General features: G+C 42.1%; 1 protein-coding gene across 1 annotated transcript; it reads right to left on the minus strand.

Annotated features, from left to right (window-relative positions):
- Positions 1-1692: 1692 nt before the first annotated feature.
- On the minus strand, positions 1693-18778 carry kctd5b (potassium channel tetramerization domain containing 5b). The gene is given in 7 exon segments (XM_031291377.2): positions 1693-2264; positions 4451-4576; positions 7876-7971; positions 8088-8179; positions 10171-10279; positions 18373-18614; positions 18617-18778. Coding segments are annotated over 7 exon segments (774 nt in total). The 5' UTR covers positions 18696-18778; the 3' UTR covers positions 1693-2234.
- Between the last annotated feature and the right edge of the window lie 102 nt (positions 18779-18880).

An 18880-nucleotide genomic window follows, 5' to 3' on the forward strand; every position in this document is an offset into this window, starting at 1 on the left:
ATACTTCCCCTCACAAAAGATCTTAAAACATGATGTTCCCTCAAACATACAAATTAGTTAAGGAAAATTCAGAAGTTAGTGGAAAAAAATACATTGTCTCAAGGATGTTTTTCCTTACAGAAAGCAGGACACTGAATTTTAAATAATATCACTGTAAAAAACAGAAATCACATTTCAAAACACCTTTGACTATTTGGGCAGTTTACTGTTGACTTATGAACATGAGGAGTTAACAAAAATGTCTAAACTTGATAGAAATTTGCACTTTACAACATTTAGAGAGCAATTTTACTTCTTCACTAAAAGACCACATTTTGAATGAACATGTGTGGTTAAATGTGTACTTTTAAAGTTTTATCTTTATATTGGAGGTAAGTGAACTTCCTGAAAACATAATTATTTAATCCCACAGACTGATCTCAATAAGTGGCGTATGTATGACACGCCAATTCGTATGCCATTTTGCATAATGGCATACTCATACGCATAATCGCTTTTTAGCGTGTTTATCAACGCCGTTTGGCCTCCATTGACTTACATTACCTTGCGATTGCATGTCAATTTACGCCAAGTTCTCCTGAGAAAAGAACTTCTGTTTGTTTTTTTTCCAGCGAAATTTTGCACGTTTTTTAAACTAATGTATTTCAATGGGAAGCATGTTTCACAGCACGATTCTCAATAAGAAGATGACGTAGCATTAAGAGCGACTACAGTAGCGAGTAGTATGAAAGCCCGAAAATCTGCATAGGGAAGTTGGTTGGGGTGGTGGATGGGTCAAACAACACAGGATGGTGTCCCGCGTGTCACGTTTCCTAAAACCCAACTGTCCCGTTCTTTTACTAAACCCAACTGTCCCGTTCTTCTTTTACTAAACCCAACTGTCCCGTTCTTCTTTTACTAAACCCAACTGTCCCGTTCTTCTTTTACTAAACCCAACCGTCCCGTTCTTCTTTTACTAAACTCAACCGTCGCTTTCTTCTTTTACTAAACCCAACCGTCCCGTTCTTTTACTAAACCCAACCGTCCCGTTCTTCTTTTACTAAACCCAACCGTCCCGTTCTTTTACTAAACCCAACCGTCGCTTTCTTCTTTTACTAAACCCAACCGTCCCATTCTTCTTTTACTAAACCCAACCTGTCCGCTGTATACGGCGTATACATACACGCAGATAGCTCAAAATGCGTAGAGATAACACGCCACTTGGTGGCGTGTATGTTTACGCGAAGTCATGATGTCACGTTGCAGCCCACACCGGCCACACCTGTGGGTAATTGTGTTACAAGCTAGAGTATAGGGTGCCACAAGGAGCTACACTAGCAACACATTTACTTCTCAAGCCAAGAAAGCCAATAAAGAAGCATCTTTAATCACCATATTAGGCAGATATTCTGCTGTATCTCTAGAGCTACCTTATTTAGTCTATGTGAAAATGGGACTTTCATATTTATGTTCATTACAGATCACCTTCTCATCACCAATAAAAGCTCTGCAAGTGATAAATGACCTATTGCCTCTTAACCTACAGTATCAAATCACGGACATTTTTGGCTCACAATTTTCATTCTGATCGGAGAATATTAAGGTTTATTTTTTGACCGTGAATAGATACAGAAGAAAAGATTTCTGAATCAAAAGTAAAATGTTTTGAATGCATCTGAAAATGTGTGTGTTGTATAGCTGGGATCCTCATGATCACAAATCTCAGTAGAACTGTTTGAAATCTTTGGAAAATATGTTACCGATTTGTTATTTGGGGTGAATTTCACACTTAATAGCTAATAACTCTTTAACATGTGCTAAATAAATGCACAACTCCCTTCTTAACATCTCTAAACAAAGATTTTAAGGTTTGATACCATACGGATTGATCCCTTAGCAGACCCTTGAGTTGGAGGATGTAAGATTTAACTCAACAGATGACCCTGAGTGAATTGGCCTTATATGACAATGGCCACATGTTATAGCACAAAACATTTGTAGACTGCAATTCCTTACTTTCAATTAGAAAAAAGAAAAAAAAAAAACTTGCCGCTAATTCAAAAAAAGGTCCAGTTTAAATGTACAGGCACATTGTCAGTAAACAGACTTATTTACATCCAGAAATAAAAACAAAGGAGGGAAAACGCAAAATAAATTCACACCCTCCTCTTTAAATCTCCATTGTGCCAAACGTTCTTCCACAAAGATGATATGTTTGCATCATAACACCTGGAGCTCATAATACTGAGTCCTCTTCACATCCGGGAACCCCTTTCCTGAAGGATCTGCAGAGACCAAAGAAAAATGATAAAATGAACACAAACACATTGTACCACACGCCCTGAAAGTCATTTAGTACCTGACTCTGTACAGTCCTCTGTATTTCAGTATTCACAGTCACTTTATAAGCTGGTTGGTATTCTTGCTACAGTGCTTACTCTCCCAACCAGGAGCACTCATACATTTGAATAGGGTGCAGAGAAAAGGGAAATGCCTGCACAAGTGAGGAAAATAAAGCGTTGTGCTAGAGACTATGCAGTAAGTAGTTGTGGAGCCTATTCTGGGAAAAAATGCGAACACACACACACTTCAAGTGAGATTAGGGTTGGCCGATATAGATGCCTATGCCTTGTCATAAGACAAATTGTCACTTTTACTGCTGTAATGCCGCGTTCTATTTACCTTGGAACTCGGAAGCCGGAGCTGGGAATGACATCATACCCGAGTTGAATGCGTTCTATTTAAAAGTCGGATTTTCATTGTTTTCATTAGCTCTAGCCCGGTTAGCTATTGTTAGCAATACCAGTTGATAACGCATTACGCCGTTTTTTTGTGCATGCGAACAGCGTAACGACATGTCCACAGATAGAAGTTGACCATGCCTGTGTGAACGACTGATTTAGTTACACAAATAAGACAGAAGTGCTTATAACTTTATGTTACTGCAGCTTTCACAACTGTTGATACAGGGGGCAGCCATGTTGGATTTTGAACTCGGGCTACTGCGAGGTTGTCCGAGTTCCGAGCTATGGTTCCGAGCTCGTAAATCCGAGGTCAGGGGGCGTGTTTCCGACTTTGACCTCGTTAAAACCGAGTTCCGAGGTAAATAGAATGCGGCATAACAATACATTTAAATTAACCTTTTAATGATTCTTTGTACTGAAAAACTAACAAATTTATGGATTAAGGCTAAGATCTAACATAGAAAAATAAACAGTTACGCTGGTAATAAATGTATTGTTTCAGTTTTTTGTAGAAATCCAATGTAAAACACATCCTTAGATTAAACTCAACTTTAAGTCATTTTTCAGGCCACTTTATGATTTTCAAAAGCATGAAGACAGACATGTATTAATAGTTTGACTTTAAAAACACACCAGTGCTGTCCAAGCAACACTACAACAACTACAATTTCTGACAATGAAATGGACAAAGGGAGCATTGTAACCCTCCCTTCCCTTTAAATGTCATTGAAAGAGGGACAATGAGTCAAACTGCTGCTGCTGCTGATTCAGCATGGCCTCCATTAACCAAAGCTGTGAGCATGACAATAATTACAAGGGTCTTATCCATACTACTGAAACAAATGGAGCTCTGCCCATCTTGTTTCAGAGAGCATCACCTGCTAAGAAGTATTCAACCAGTCTCAGCAGGAACCATCTGGCTTTTGATCTAGCTGTGGCTTGTAAACTCTGAAGGCCAAAGATGATTTTCAACCTGGATACAGGTAAATAGACTTTGCTCTGGTTTAAGTATATTTATCAGCTTAAGTTGTCTTGACAGACATAAATAAAGCTAATGGATTAACGTTCAAAAGGGAGTACTACTAACGACTGGTAGTGTGGAATCTTTCTATCAAAATAAACAGTAGCATGAACACAAATTTAATGGTGTGCTTCTTCATGTGTAGTTGCCTTTAAGGAGTGGGTCCCCGGGGGACAAGCTGGGATGGGAGTTTGGGCGTGCCTCCTGCTTCACACCCAAAGCACTTGAGAAAATGACAGACCTTGCCAATCTAATCTGCAGACCTGTGCTCTCTTCATAGCCCTAGCACAGAGGATACTGTTTAGAGTTTTTTATTTTTTTTATTTTTTTAAGTACAAACGCTGAATTAGGTCTAGTCGTCAGCATCAAAATTAAAGTTGTGCATGTCTGAAACTAAGAGTAGAGTTATGAAAGGTCAAAGTTATGTCTGCTTTGCTTTAATTTATAAGTTTTATCTTCTGTTGATCACTTGTGGTTTTACAGGAAGGCTGTTTTTTTAACTTTTTTTTTTTTAACTGAGGGACTGAATATTCACAATGTTCTCCTTCATAGAGTTTTCTCATCAATAAACTAGAGGTGCTTTCAGTCCCCTTGTGGCGTGTTCATAAATGCGATCCATTTAAAACATCCAGCACAGGCCATCATTCACAGATGTTTGCTGAGGATGGATTTTCAACCTAGCCTCTCCGCCCACTCACACACTTACCTTGGCCTTCTCACTGGGCTCACTGTTTGTCCCGTATGATTGATTGTGCAGCTCCTTGGAGACTACACACAGGAACTCGGCTTGGTCTTCGTTTCCGTAGTTGTAAGATGAGCCTATGCTGACCAGCTAGAGAGACACGAGAGCAGAGCACAGAGGAAGAATTGGCCTTAGACTGATAAAGTAGAGGCAAAAACTGGGTAACTCATGGTGGAAAAACAGAGGTAGGGGAACAAAATAAATTAAATAAGGAGGTTGACAACCAATCAAAGAGCACAGGGTGTCCACAGGTTCATGCAACTCAAATTTAAAACGTCTCAATATATTATTTTGGAGTTTCATTAATTAGACATAGCTCCAAACAATTCATCCAGACTAATCTAAGTATGGTCTGTGTAACCCTGACTTTTAAGTTTTTTTTTTTTTTGCCTTTAATAGACCACATAATATGGAATACAGTGGGGATGACATCAAGTTCCTTGGTGAGATTTAAACTCAGGATGTCATGGTAGCACAATTACATGGTTCACTGGGACCACTAGGACAACCCAAATTTAAAGTAATACACCAAGAGGAGATAGCAGTTACAAAACCTATTTCAAACGTTTAAGGGTACATAGAAACGTGTGACGTTTACGTCACTACATCTATAAAATGTAATGCAAACTGTTTTCAGGACCTGCAGAAATGCCAGCATTGAAACCCAAAAGGGCAAACAGAAAACAGAGTTAAAGTAATTACACAGAAATAAAATAAATGGTCCACAAAAATAAGGTAATGATAATAAAAGAAATTGCCCAAAGCTGCCACAGACAGAAAAGGATAACCAGCAGATAGTTATTGAATACAAGCGCAAGGACTCGACCACAGGAAGCAAACATGCTGGTGGAACGGTGGATTTGACTTGATAGGACCAGGCTTGTTTAAAGTGAATCGATGAAGTCAAGTGTCTCCTACGAAGCAAATAAAAGGAGCAAACCACAAAAGTAGGTCACTCCCATCGGTAACACTGGTTCCACGTTTTAGCTCTGTGACTTAAGACTTGATTTGTTAGCAGAACCATGATAAAGATGACGCGTGTAGGATTTTCTCTGGTGCTTCAACTGCCATATTAAATGAGATCAATACTAAATACTAAGATCAGCTTTCTACAACTCTACTTCATTTGTCTGCCAACTCTTTAGCTGCATGGCTTACCAGTCTACCTCAGGGACTGAGAGGGAACGGAGAGCAGAACCCAAATTCAACCAAATGAAAACATCAGTGAAGCTACTGCTCGGGATAAGAATTGGTAAGAGAATAAGCATGGCAAATTTCTAATTTTCCTGTTCCAAGTCATGTCAGATTGAATAAAAGACACAGGAGGACACAAGAGGATAAATAAAAAAGGGATGACATCGATAAGATCTTTATAAACAAACCTCATGCACACCTTGAAAAAACTGTTCCTGATTAACTGCTTTTACGGTTGTATGTTCAAGTGTGTGTACACTGCAGGCTACATGTATACTATCTGCACCCAGGTGTGCGTGTTCAGACATGCATTGCCTCATTAGCCACTGCTGCCGGAGACTTGTTGTTGTTAAGCAATCTCTCTCACATTAGGCATCAAACGCAGCAAAAAAAGACCAAATAATCTCAACTAGCTACCGTGGATTCCACTTGTCATGCTGCTAGAGACTCAACACGCACCAAATCCTAAGACTTTCTGGGTAAAATACACTTCAACAAATTGTCTCTATATTAATGGGAGTCTTAAAGCAGCAGTAGGTCATTAGAGCTTATCTCCCCAAACGACTCTCCTGGGCTGACGACCGAGCTTAAGGCTTTGCATAAGTAGTGCTTCTAGGAGTTTCTATCTGACCTGTGTGAGGAGATTAGAGAGATTTCAGCTCTCTGGGAGATCCAATGATCCTTCGTCTCAGAGAGATTCATTCACACATAAAACACACTCCAACACCCAAACGTGGGGGTTTTCATTAGAAATATTAGCTTTCGGCAGCTCTGGCTGAACACAACCTCTCATGGAAACTTGGACTATTCACTCTTAATGTTTGAATGTGTTTCAGTGACAAGGGAGATTGCCTGCTGGGAAGATAAAACAACATTTGACCTCTAAACAACCAGCATTATATTACAGCACAGCCCCCATAATAGCTATGTTATGGGGCTAGGTGGCTACATCAAAGCAGAACACAGAAATCTGTTGACAGGCCTAAAAAGTGTGAATGCAGTATGAATAACAAAATAGCATAATTACACAAAATCACAGACAAGAAAAGAAGGTGTCATGTTCTCTTAGGGCGCTTTCACACCTGCCTCGTTGAGTTCGGTTGAATCAAACTAGAGTTCGTTTGCCCCGCTGGTGCGGTTCGTTTGGGAAGGTGAGAACGCGGCAATCAAACTCTGGTGCGCACCAAAAGCGGACCAAACAAGCGTACTGAGACCTGCTTGAAGAGCTGGTCTCGGTAAGCTTTCAAACCAACTCTGGAGCGGTTTGTTTGTGGTGAGAACGTGATCTGTACTCTAACCGCACCAACTATACTCCGCAGGTCTGAGCTAATGTCTCCTGTAGCCAGGTGTGTATAGCAACCTGCGATGCAGCAGAGCAGAAATAGACTGCCGTTAAGCCTGCCGTCCGTCACTCGCATCTCTGTGCAGCCGGCAGAGCAGAGCGAAGTCTCAGTGACCAGAGCAGGTGACCATGGAGATGCAAGAAACATGCACTAGCCCAACACACAGTACCTTCTTCCTGTATTAACTTGCTCCTGCCCCAGACACATCCGACCAATAAGAGGAGTAGACGTTCTTGCGTGATTTGTAATGACGCATTTTGGTACGCTTGGATTTTTCCAGGTGTGAAACCAAACCAAACCGAAGGCAAATCGATCCCAGTTTACTAACTCACCAACTGATTCGAACCAAAGCAAACGAACTACAGGTGTGAAAACGCCCTTAGCCTCACTGGTAAGCAAGCAGTACAAATGAACACTGAAAAGAATCAACTCAAAATGACGAACAGCTATGTGTCTACTTGGGACAAACAATGGCCAACGGGTTGTGTAGGGACAACAAGGGGACCATGCAGTGACCGGCCCGTGGACAGAAATTTGTTAGACACACCTCTCCGCTGTTGTTTGGCAAAGCAGACTCCTCTCCCTTCACCTCCCTTGATACAATCAGCAGAAACTCTGACTGGTGGGCCCGCCCGTAACCTATACTGACAAGCTGCAACAACCAATCAGAGCACAGAAGGGATGCCCGGATCACGTATGCGGACATTGAGAAAGATGTGATTTGCTGTTTGGCTTGTTAGCCATTTCCAATATTGAGAACTGGACTTTCTGGGTCAATGTGAGCATAGCGGGGTGGGTGAAGCACATGAAAGGAGGATTTCTGCTGCTGTGACTCTGCAGGAAGCAATTTACCTGTTCGAACTTCCAGCCGTCAGACATGGTAGACACCATCTGTGTCAGCTCCTCCTCCTGGCACTGCAGCACCCGGTACACATGCTTCACTGGAACCTGAGAGGAGGACAAACACATGACAGAAATGGGATGGAAAGAGAGAAATAACGCACAATTAAAGTAACAGGATGCATCAAATTCATGAAGAAATCTATTAATAGAACTTTGAGTACCTGTGATGTTTTACAGTCGCGTTCCCTGATCTTGTCCTTGAGGAGCTTTATTAATGATGTGATATTGTAGAATTCAGCTTCTTCTAGCACACCTTAAACAGTAAAAAAGAAACGATTAAGCTTTTAAGGCAAACCTATCCTGTTACTACTAACAATGGCTTCTACTTTAGGGTTTTGCTGAGATGTGAGTGTAATTGTGTTAAAATCTATACTTGAAGGACATGTAAGCCCTAAATTCTTTGCAATCATTGCCATCACATTACCTTTTACAACAATCAATCAACAATAATAAAGTCAAATACTGACAAACAATATTTACAAGTTTGTTACCAATTTGTTTACTGTGCTATAGACAACTGTATTTGGAAAACATTTCTTAAAGCCCATGTTGCAGGTTAACCACCACTGTTGATTAATGGGTACATATAGTACTCAACATATGTATATCATTGTTAAAAATGTCACCAAATAGTGTTAAAGGTCAGTTTTCGCCGTTTTAGTCGTTTAGTGGGTTTTTTAACGCAATTCGGTGATGACGTCACGTTGGGGAGACGTGCCTCAGCCTAGTACTAGAAAAATGGTGAGCGACTGGGATGAGGAAGAGGTGGAAGAGGTGTTTTTACTGTCAGTGAATAGCACCGAGTGAAAGTCAATGTTTTCTTTATATCTAGTGACAGTGGTCATGTTGTTAGCTAGTTCAGATAAGTACTGGTAATCTAGCTAGATCTAGAAATAGAAGGCATCATGCTAGCTATGGGCTAACTTGCCAGTCAGTCCTACCTGTGAAATCCCCCGACATTGTAAACACATTTTCGATTAGATATCTCACGTTTTGATGAACCCTACTAGCTCCAGTAACAACATATTTGCCTAGTGTTCATTTATTACTTGGATGGGGATGCTGTTCGGCTTTTCACAAGTTTAGACAGCTAGCTAAAGCTACGCCGACGTTTTGCTAACGTTATCGCAACAGCGTTAGCCTAGACGGCTAGGTAAATATTACAACTGCCTTGGTTGTTTCCTATATCTGCGTCCACGTTGTCAACATAAGACATGTGGCGTTAGTGCTCCTTTTGTACCATAATTGTATTGAAAGAAATGTTAAGCTTCGCTCCTACGAGATGGGTGGGTTTTTGTTAGCTACGTTACACACAAAGTTAACTTGCTATAGTTAGCCTGTGCTAGCGGAATTAGCTAACGTTGCGTAGCCAGCCAGCAGCTTCGGCAGTAGTTCCGGCGAGCTAACCACGACAGCTAACACATCCACAAGCGTCTCTATTTCAAACATCACTGCAGATTGACTGCTTTTAGCAGCAGAGGTTGATTGTGGGCGACAATACTGTCGTGGTTAGCTTACCAAAACTACTACCGATTGCCGAAGTTGCTGGCTGGTTACGCAACGTTAGCTAATTCCGCTAGCATACAGGCTAACTATAGCCAGTTAGCTTTGTATGTAGCTAACAAAAACCCACCCATCTCGTAGGAGCGAAGCTTAACATTTCATTCAATAAAATTATGGTACAAAAAGAGCACTAACGCCACATGTCTTATGTTGACAACGTGGACGCAGATATAGGAAACTCCGAAGGCAGTCGTAATATTTACCTAGCTAGCAGTCTAGGCTAACGCTGTTGCGCTAACGTTAGCAAACGTCGGCGTAGCTAGCTGTCTAAACTTGTGAAAAGCCGAACAGTATCCCCGTTCAAGCTGTGTTTCACTTTCCCTCCAATATTATTATACACATAATAAAGACACATGGACTCGGTCGAGACCAAAAGCCATATTTTGCAACACCAGTGGGCAGTGGCACATAGACAGAGAACAAAGACGGGGCTTTCGTCTGTCGTCTCCCCAACGTGACGTAGTGGAATGCATTGTGGGGGAAAAGAGAATCATTGCAAACCGCTGTAAAATAGTACTACTTCTTCGTATTTTATTCCGTTTTGTGATATCCATTGTATTTGATGTTGTTGGGTAACAGTTTAAATGTTTATTACCAACAAGCAAATTGCACAAATTCATTAGAAAATAAACCCTGCAACATGGGCTTTAAAGTTCATCTCATATTCCACAGAAATGTTACCTTCCTCTGCCAAGTCCCTGTTGAGCACCAGTTTGCCATGCCTCAAGTAGTTAAGCACTGGCCCAAAGTATGTGGGGTCTCTGTCTATGAGATAGGCACCAGTTTCATCCTGAAAAGCAGAAAAGAAGGAGGATGAGATTAATAGAATAACACTGTATTCACTGTCAGAGTTTTTAAGTTGAAGAAAAAGTTCAACATTTAGGAAATGTGCCTGTTTCTGGTCAAACTAAAAAAAAAAAGTTGTATGTATCCAGTACAGGCAAAGCAGTGTTCACACAGAGATAAAAAGGGATTTCAAATCCTCTGATTCAACACTTGTATTTTCCAAAATGTGTGTTCCTTTATAAAAAAAAAAAAAAGACATCGTGCAGGTGTATATCTTTAACGAAACACAATCTGTGGATCAGTAAATTATGATGTCAGCTCCTGTGCTGATAATCACTACAGGGGCAAGAGCCACACACGTACGACTGCTTTGGGATATCACTTCACTTTTCCCCATAGACTGTAACAGTCTATGCTTTTCCCACAGGCCTTGGGTTTGATCCTGATTTCTTCACAACCGCTGGGTATTCCCCTATTTCTGTAAGTACTGTGATTAGACCGTTTTATCTTGTTGGGGGGGGGGGGGGGCGCAGCTAAAACAATTAGAGCAGAACATAAAAAGATTTTGGAACAGCAAGCTGAATCCACCAAGGGGACCGAGAGAAAGCACCTTGGCTTGGCAACCGACAATTAGCCTAGTCTAGTCTCTTACATATAGCTGGCCTAACACATAATGAGTCTGTTTGAACATCAGTTAAACGTGCATGGCATTTAGTAATACACCCAGCACGGAGGACAGGCTTGAAGCAAATGCTGGTCAGTGCAATATTGTCATATACTGCAGGCCATGAGCAAACTCAAAACAGCCAAGTGAACAATGAAGACCACATTCATAGTTGCCTCATCTTCCGAAGCCCAGAGACGGGTTCAACTCAAAAACCCATTAATCTTTCCAATAATGAGAAAAGGTCCCAGTACATTTTCTTTTTGTAATGAATCTGAACCCTCCTGGCTGGTTGACCTCCTTTCCTATGCAAATATATCCCACTGGAGCCCAATGAAGCTCTATTCTGGTCTTATTGCTCTGTGTCTTACATTTCCATAGTCACTAAAGTTTAAGCACAGGAGGGCCCTACGTGAAGGAACCAGACGAGGCCAAAGCTGCACAACTCACCACATTCAAACCACACCATACGTAATGGTTGATTTTAGCATAGAAGGTTAAGCTTCTACTCTTAGGGTTGGGTACCGAATTCTGTACTTTTTCGAGTACCGACCGAATTACGTCTGTACTATCGAAGACAGATTCACGTTGAATGAAACAGTGCCAAATTTCAGTACCTGAGAGTGTGAGCATATCTGTCCCTCCTGCATGTTGACAGAGAGCGGGGCTCAGCTCTACGCACGCTGATAAAAATGGTAAAAACTTACATTTAGGGACATTTAGCCAAATTGTTGGCTCCCTCCCCTCAATTCTCTTCTAGCTGGCACTATAGGGGCTTTCCGACCGGAGGGATTTTTGCAGTTCTTAGAACTAAGCGTTCCTAGAACACTTTGTTCGTCGTGTTCCGACAGGAAAAATTTGGGGATTTTTAAGGCCTCAGTAGCGTACTTTTTTAGCTCCTACTTCAGAGCAGGGTCTTTTCCCTTTTCCTAGGCGTACTTGATTGGTCAAACTTATAAGTCACGCCCACTTCCAACTCGGAACTTGCAGACGGAGCAACAACCAACAATGGGACATTTATAACAATTTTCACCATCTTATTCATCATTAAAATCACTTCTGACAACATTTTAGGCGAGAAATCAACTATGTAGAGGTCAAATATGGGCCGTTTTACGAAAATTGATGGCTAATTGCAAATTTTGTCGGGAGATCAGCGGCCAGTGCTGCCTGTGTTGCTGCCTCGCCGCCCGGCCTGCCTTCCTTCACAGACCCCGGCCTGCTGGGAGGTAGATGGAGCTCCGTCACGGCTGGCAGCCCGCGGCACTCCATACCCGCGCAAAGTCACCGTTTTTTGGGTTAATGGACTACCAAACGCCGCTGCCCTGACAGAGCTCCAGGGCCTGCAGCTCCCCTCTTCCTGCTAAATGGCCACTGTGTGTGAGTGAGAGCACGGTCAGCGAGCTTGTTACGTCAGCAATCTCTTACTGCAGGTTCCAGTTAATCTTATAATGGATATGTGTGTTGAGTTATTTAAACAAACGAACGGGGAAATAAACGCCTCTTGCCCGCGAGTCTCATTGATAGAGCCTGCGGCTGGATGGAGCTCTATCAATGAGAGCTACCTAGCCTCCTCTTAGACCTCTGAAACGTAGCACCTAAACTATATCTTCACAAAAAAGCTGTTGTTCTATAAGTGGCATGACAAAATTCAAACTGTAAATTATGCCGAAAGTGTAGCAACGATCTTTCCCATAGGATTAAATGGGACACATCGCCTAGCTAGCAGCTCCTCCTAAGGAGACCCCTAACGTTCACAAAAATTCATAAAATTGAAATCGGACACCATAGTTAGCTTTATAAGACCTTGGGGTAGCTGTTATATAAGTGACGTGACGAAATTCAAACTGTAAATATACGAAAGTTATGCCGGCAGCCAGCTCCCCGAGCCCCGGTCGTCCAATAACCAAGAAACGGTGACTTTCACTGGGTATGGAGTTTGCCGCTTTCTCGTCAGACTGTGTGAAGCTCCTAAAGTCGAGCAAAACATTACGTGAATTACTACGAGAATGGACGGAACTCGGAAAAGTGGACTGATGCGGAGGTGTACGGCCTCCTCCATGCTGCTTTGTTGTTGTTGTATGTGGCGCTAAGGTCTAGTGACGATGCTATAAAGACCGTTGCCGTGCTTGCGTCACTCCCTTACCCCTCCTACCAGTCCCTATGGCCACTTGGCCAGTGGGAATGCAAACGGAAAAAAAGATTTTGGGGGAGAGTAGTTCTTAGAACTGTTTAGAAGTGTACTTTTCCTCTAAAAAGTACTATCCGGTCGGAAAACACCTTATATCAACCATCCAATAGACAACCAGAACAGGTTGTTAAGTTGTTTTGTGGACGTTTTCCTTGTCTGGATTTGTTAAACTTGGGATGGGATTGAACCAATGGTTGATGTGGGCCTGTAAAGCGCTATAAGACAATGTGATATATCCGAGATTACATTATGTTCTGCCTCTGTTTAGAAGTGGTGAATGTAGGCTACAGCTCACAGCAACTTAATACGATATAGTGTCTGGCTTTTGTTTGATATTTAGTGTTGGCAAATGGCTTTTTATTGAGTTTAAACTTACGGGCAATTTCCACCAACTGCGTAACGTCTGTGGATCCGCTCCGCAACAGCGGCGGACTCAATAGGTTTCCATTAAAGTCATTGTGTATATTTTCGCTGACTCCGTCCCAGCCCTCCGGAGCAGATACGCAGAGCTTCTATTTTTGCCGGACGCCGGAGAGCTCTGCAGCAATTCAGCACAATTCAAATTGTGCGGGACAGGAAGTCGAGCACAGAAACAAAGAACATCCGGTTAATTTTCAAAATAAAATACACCGTGCTCACGGCGGATCATATTTCCCTGCACTACACCTTGAAAACACAGCACAGAGTTGTTTCCCTTCTACTTCTCTGGATGGAAACAAACTGTTGTTGGTTTTGTGGTTCTATTCTACGTGAATTTGCGAGATCCAGTGGGTCCTCGTGACTACAGCTGTCAGTCATGGCCGCAGCCTTTACGCAACAAATCCGGACCCGGTGGTTATTGAAGGACGGCGGAGCATGGAGCTGACACGCAGCGGAGCATGGAGCTGACACGCAGCAGAGCATGGAGCTGACACGCAGCGGAGCCGATCCGCAGCCGTTCCGCAGTTGGTGGAATTTCGGTGTTAGCGAAATAATAGACACTGAAAATCCAGCGTTACATGGTGCCTTCCCCCCCCCAACCTTATTTAACACTACAGTCGCGATGTTCCTTTCAGCTATCCGCTCGTGCGGAAGAAAAGAAAGTGAAGAAAAGTTAGTTTGGTATATCCAGCAATCAACGTTGGATGTAACGTTGGAAGCAGGAAAAACTGCACTGGAGTCAGAGGCGGTACCCCCCTCCACCCCCTGCTGCTGTTAGCGTTCTGTGTGTGCCGTCTGATACCTCATACATACAGATACGTCTCGCTTTATTAGATAGATAAACTATTGTATACTGCCTCAAAACACTCCCACTAATCAAACACTCAAAGCTGCCATACGTTTACTCTACACTTGTGTAAACCTTCTGCTTCTGGGCCTGTTGTGCTGACAAACCTGTTGCGGGTCCTCTGGATGGACATGGGGGACTTGGGGTGACAGTGACCCAGTTAAGAGAAAGATGATTATGGGGGCTCTGATATAGGGGCCAATGTATACAAAGGGGACAGTGTATTTAATTAAAACACAAAAGGCTGTGTCTCTGGGTGCCCAGGCTTGGGAGCACTGGGCAACAAGCAGAGGAGTCTGGGACAGCAAGGGAATAGGGCTGTTGGGATGTACTGTAGACGGGCAGGAAAAGAGAAAGGATTAAGATTTGTATTAGAATGCTTGAAGCTCAAAACGTTCACCATCTCGATGTAATAATATGAACAAAACTAGCTTATCATCTATGAATAATAAGGTTTTAGTTAAAATCTTGAGAAAAAAAAGTGAAACGCTAGACCTACATCATGGGACAGGGCCAACCGCATAAACCAAAAGACAACAGATGATAATCAACAAATACACTGACAAGTGTCAACACCGCCTACAATAACCACCAGAAATAGGTCAGCTCAGTGTAGGTCAGGCATGCTTCATGGTGTTTTGTGGTTTTGCCTTGCAAAAATATTGAAAGTGTAAAGCCTTGTGTACGTACAGTAACAAGAGCCAAGTCAAAGCAGGCCGAACCATGACTGGATTCAAACTGAAGATAACTTAATATTAAGGTAAACAAAAGCTAATTAGAAGGGTGGGCTTCACAGCAGAGGGAATTGTAGAGTAATAACCTTATCATTCTTTTCCTACACAATACATATCCTCCCACAGGAAATACCATTGCGACCCAGCCTTCAAACATGTGATGTCCAATCAGGCTTTTTGCAGAGACATTTAACACTGAAAGTCAATCCTTAATTCAAATAAATTAACAAGTCACTGCATGTCTGTACAACACTGGGTGTACACCAAACCTTTGCATGGAACAATTCACCAATTCAAGCCAGACAGGTGTGGGTATATTCAATGCTAAATTTCATATAGACTTTCAAATAATACACCAGATGGATTTTAAATGAAAAAGCAGCAACAGCAGCAGTGAAGTCGTTCCAATTTGCTTAGACCAGGAAGAAAAAAGAAATAAAGTAATATTATACTGCCCTGCTTTCACTGCAGTCAAGCTGGAGTACAAGCCCACTGCAGAAACACTGCTTAAAAGATGTTGCAGTAGATGTTCTGAGTCATGTGACAGTAGCTACTTAGCCAAGTGGAAGTCTGATCCTTGTAGAGTAGGAGCCAGGAGTCCCTCTGGAGTACAAGCAGTAATGGCATAGTCAAATAGGCCTTCATCTTTTAAATAATACACACACATCACATCAAGGCTATATTGTGTGAAACTATCTAATATTTCAAGATATTTAACACTGTGCATTTAATTGAGTTTAACCTTTCACTAAAGCTGGGAGGAACTTCTCCATTTTTACCATTTAAAACTCTGCATGGCAAAACACCACCAGTGCGTTTTGCAGAACAATTTATGATGGAGCAGTGCTGCTGGCAGTAAATGAACAGCTCCCTTTTTGGTCCCCTAAAAGCTTTGCTGTCATGATGAGAGGTAGCTTCACAGCTAAGCTGGCAAGCCAAGAATTCACTGAAACAGGAAGTTTCTCCTGGTAGAACAAGAAATGTGTATTCCAATAAAAAAAAGAGGCTGGAAGTGAAATGATTGAATCATGATGGTGTGGAATACGTACTTAATACCTTATCATAACTGATTCGCCAATAGTACTCTGCAGTGTCCTCTTTGAGCACTTACTACGAAGACAGAGCAGGAGGAGACCAAGATATCACCGTTAAATATTTACGTTGACTCCCACAGTGTGCTCAGGCATAACATACAAGCTGAATACGGCAGTAAATGCGGCCATATTTCTCTCACACATGCTACAGAGAGAATTTCTTTGAGCAGCAAATGGATATAAATATGAAAATAATAAGATGTTGAAAAAAAAAAAAAAAGAGTACTTTGTGATAGGGTGCTTGAAAAATGTATGCAGCTCTCAAAGCTAGAAAGATGGGTCTCTACTTGAGTGGTCCTGAGCTGAGCAGTTTGAGAGCAGGAGTTTGCCAAAGGGACGGATGCCTATTGATGTGCAACTCTCAGCTCGTTGATTGGACAACTGATAATTTGAAGCAATACCTGCTTATAATCTTGCATCGTCAATTTGTTACAAAAGTCTAAAAAACCTAGTTATAACAACATCTCTCTAGTGACAGGAATGAGTAGCATGTCAATTAGAAATTAGGATAAAGATTTTAATAAGAATATTTATAAATACAAGTCCACATCTTCTGTTATGGCTGTGCACGTGACAGCACTTCCTCTACTTTCTCCCTGATCTACCCCAATGTGCAAAACAGGCTCTAGTCAACAACATGAATAATGCAGTTCTCCTCAAGAGTCCTGCTGAAGCACGTCAGCCTGTGTGACTGAGAGAACTGAACCACTCATTTCCTTGGCTAGGAAACACAATACTGCATTCGCCCAAAAACAGAGCTCTTCAATGATCTGTTACTCTGCTGGGTTTCCCATTCACATGCAGGGTTGTTATGCAAAAAACATGGCCTTCTTGGCTCAGTTGCAGATAAGATGAAATAATGTCAACATATATAGTTTGAGACACAGAAGAAAGTTAAATAATAGCCAGTAATAACCGGTCCTTTACTGGAAGCTATCTGAAATGAGACTGCCTGCAGGCGAGAGGTACGGTAATGGCTTGAGAGTCTGATACACACTTAAGACAAGGGATTGAGATGGACTGATCCGTTGCTCATGGGAGGATAAACTGACAAAAAGCAAGCTGATTATTCAGAGATTAAGATATTTGCATGAAAATACGAGATGAGCTATGGAGGGCAGGGGTGAAGATTAAAATGTGCAAGTAGATGAAAACAATGAATAATGGGGCAGTAAAATGAACAATGAAAAGCTACACACACACACACACACACACACACGGGCAAACAGAGAGAAGCCTGCTTCTGGAGCATTGAGGCCATTCAGGCAGATGAGTGACTTCATCCCCAGCTCTCAGTTGTCAGCAGCACCTCACCCCACTTGGCAATGACTTAGGTGCTCATTATGGGAGCCTGACCACCAGCTCAGAGGCTGATTACTGCAAAGCAAACGGAGCCAAGTAACAGACTAACCCCAAGAGAGGGAGGGGAAAAACACAAATTGCTCGCGCAATGAAGCATTATATATGTGTAGATCATTTGGTAAGTTAATGATAGCACTAACACTAGTAGACATTACAAACCTTGGATGTGCCAGAAAAAAACTAATACCAATGTTATAAAATTTAAATTTGTATTTTCGTTATTGCAATACATTTTCGATATTACAATATTATGCTACAGCCCTTTGCTGTCATTAATTGACACCGCACCTCTAGATGAGTGTAGCGCAATGCAACGGCCTCAGATGGGGAAAGTTTCCAACTATTGTGGCGAATTGATATTCTCAGTGGAAAAACTATAAATACGGTTAAAACCCTTAACTATCGTTTAGGCAACACTTTAAACAACACTAAAGGCAACCGCAGGACCTAGCAACTTTTTATCTTGTCAAATACACTTAACGAGCCAGTTACCCAACACAAACTAGCAGCAAGATCGGATGTCATGTGGTGACTGTCGGAATCTAGCTAGCATAGCGTGCTAAGGCTAGTTAGCCACAAAAAAAAAAATAGTTAGCGGCAAATATAAATAATAAACACTGATTTTTCACAAAGCTGGGGATCTGATTAAACAAGCTGGTACGCGCAGTCGCCAGCCACCCTAATTGCTTAACAATGCAAATATAAAAGAATTTAACTAATTGGGAAATAAAATGGAGTTAACCAACTGCGCTCCTAACTACAGTGCTACCTAGCTTAGCATTTACCTTGTCGGAGTCGAGCTCGGGGTCAGCTTGGCTCAGTCTGTACAGAAATGATTTTGGATCTCTACACAGCGTCTGTCTCGTTGTTAAAAAATACGTCCCGCCGACGTTTAGTCGAATCCATTTCGATGCCCCGACACCGGCTGAAATGTTTCTCTCCACCGGAGAATGGGCCAAACATCTCCGGTGAACGGCGCTACTTGTCTCGGAGCTGTTCTCTGCCATCCCTCTCCTCGTCTCCTCCGCCTCGCCTCGGCTGTGTGCGGCTGACAGGAAATATCCAAGCTGCAGCCACCAACTTCATGCAAAGCAGGCTGCCAGCGCATCAGCCACTCCTACCAACCCACTTCACCAGCAGCACTGACAGACACTTCATAAATTATTCCAGAGAAAAGAGGTCCTCCCCAGCTTGATCCCAGACGCTTCAATATCGAACAATGATCACTTGATAACGACAGCTTGGAAATGTCATAGCGTGTGAAAATGTAATTTAGGGTGTCAAACACCCTAT

Source organism: Sander lucioperca, chromosome 22, assembly GCF_008315115.2.
Source record: "Sander lucioperca isolate FBNREF2018 chromosome 22, SLUC_FBN_1.2, whole genome shotgun sequence".
In the NCBI taxonomy this organism is placed as follows: domain Eukaryota; kingdom Metazoa; phylum Chordata; class Actinopteri; order Perciformes; family Percidae; genus Sander; species Sander lucioperca.